General features: G+C 49.4%; 1 protein-coding gene across 1 annotated transcript in view; it reads left to right on the top strand.

Moving 5' to 3' along the window:
- Nucleotides 1–84: 84 nt before the first annotated feature.
- The window catches only part of MAA_00380 (tlh3), a gene marked incomplete at both ends in the record, with an annotated part of 8,845 nt that continues 6,904 nt past the window's right edge, over nt 85–2,025 (top strand). Inside the window, 2 exons of the mRNA XM_007818378.2 lie at nt 85–1,395; nt 1,444–1,746. Coding sequence (XP_007816569.2) covers nt 85–1,395; nt 1,444–1,746 — 1,614 coding nt within the window. The remainder of the gene's footprint in view (nt 1,396–1,443; nt 1,747–2,025) is intronic.

Below are 2,025 nucleotides of genomic sequence, written 5' to 3'. Positions count from 1 at the left end.
GCCAGGCTCCTTGCGGTTCGCAACATCGCACACACATTCATCGAGTACCCCGAATTTCATGCTGTCATATTGTCCTGTAACTATATGGCCCGGGACGTCCTCCTACGCAGCCGTAGAGCGGTCCCAAAGCTTCTCGAAAAGACTTTCGCTCAACACAAACAAGGCCTTGTCGAGAAGCTTCGTAATTCTCTCTCATCTATGGTTCACTTCACCATTGACATGTGGACCTCATCGGAACAGAAAGCGGCATACCAGGCAATCGTGGCCCATTTCGTAGATGCGGAGACGAGAGAAGTCGCCCAAGCGTTATTGTCGCTGCGTGAGTTCAAAGGAAGCCACAGCGGGGAATTGCAAGCCAAGGTTTTCCTCGAAGTTGTCGAGGAGTACGACCTCAGCGAGAAAGTTGGCTACTTCACGATGGATAGCCACGATGCTAACGATACCATGCTTGACGATATCGCAAAAGAGATTGAGGGGGTGGATCCAGTTGCCAGGCGACTACGCTGCAGCGGCCACATCATGAACCTCATCGTTCAAGCTTTCCTCTCTCGAAGCAAGGCAAAGAAGATCCAGAAGGATGAGCAGGAGGGGATTGATGAGGCTTATGAACGGCTGTGTAGGCAGTCTGACAAAGACGGAGACAGAATTGCGAAGGCACAAGCTACCGATGAGTGGCGGGAGTTTAGTGTTCTGGGCAAACTCCACAACCTGTGCATATATTCAAAAAGCTCTACCAGCATTTACAACGACTTCAAGGCCAAGGTTGGCAGGTCTTTGCCGAGGGACAATGATACACGTTGGAACTCATGGTTTCGACTCATTGACGTGGCTATTGAGAGGCGGGCAAAGCTCATGGACTGGATTCAAGAAAATCGCGCCAAAATCGAGAAAGATGCACTGGACCACAACGACTGGAATGAACTCAGTGATATTCATGCATTCTTACAGGTATTTCAACAAATCTCCATACGCCAAGGCCGGGAGAACACACTTGATGAAGTTCTCTCGCACATGGACTTCCTGCATGAACACTTCACCCAGACTAAAAATCGGGCTTTCAGTAACCCGCGCTTCTACGCGCGTTTTCATGTGGCTTGGCTCAAATTCGAGAAGTATTACCAGCTTACCGAACAAGCTCCCGTGTACGTGGCTGGTCTTCTCCTCCACCCAACACTCCGAAAGAGCTATTTGAGTGAGCAGTGGAAGAGAAATCCGGCGTGGGTTACCAACGCCGTGAAGGCCGTAAGGAAGATTTGGTCTACCGAGTACAAGGGCTACCAGCTACCAGACAAACAACAGGAGCAAGAGCAAGAACTCGATGAGTTTGATCGCTGGAGGCAGAAGGTGTACAGCAGAGCGAATGAGGTGAAGGATGAATTTGACCGCTTCATATGTGTAAGTACTGAAGCTTTCTAGCGGCCGGAATCTGACAATACTTCGTAGGGCTCACAAGTCGGGATCGGGCAACAAACAGCCTTACAATGGTGGCTTGAACCGACTCAGCGACAAAATTTCCCCCTCCTCAGCCGCATGGCTATTGACGTATTCTGTATCCCCCCAATGTCTACGGAGGCAGAGCGAATCTTCTCAGGTACAAGACGGCAGGTTACGTGGGATAGAAGTAACATGTCTGCCAGGATGGTGGAGGCATGTGAATGCATTAAAAGCTGGATAAGTGTTCCAAAAGGAAAGAGCAGGCCTCTTCTTGCTGGAGTGTTTAAGAGAGCGGAGGATGTTGACGCAGCTGTAAGGATACTCCAAGAAGAAATAGAAATAGGTGAGGGGGCAGAAAGAGATGGCGAGCCTGGGGAATTGGTAGTGTAGGTAGTAGACAATGCCAAACATCCCGGGATAAGGTGTAAATATGTCGGCGCCGACGTTTGTCAAAGATTTGGACTGTACCTGGATATTGTTTCATATGAAACCGAAACCGTTTCATATGAAACTGAAACTGAATAGGCGTCCGGCTTCATGAAACTGAAACTCACCCCAGTTTCAGTTTCATAGCGTGGCTATCCATCACTG

Source organism: Metarhizium robertsii (assembly GCF_000187425.2).
Source record: "Metarhizium robertsii ARSEF 23 chromosome Unknown MAA_Scf_3, whole genome shotgun sequence".
Classification (NCBI taxonomy): Eukaryota; Fungi; Ascomycota; class Sordariomycetes; order Hypocreales; family Clavicipitaceae; genus Metarhizium; species Metarhizium robertsii.
The sequence above is the reverse complement of the archived record's forward strand: the minus strand, read 5'-3'. Positions and strand labels throughout refer to the sequence as shown.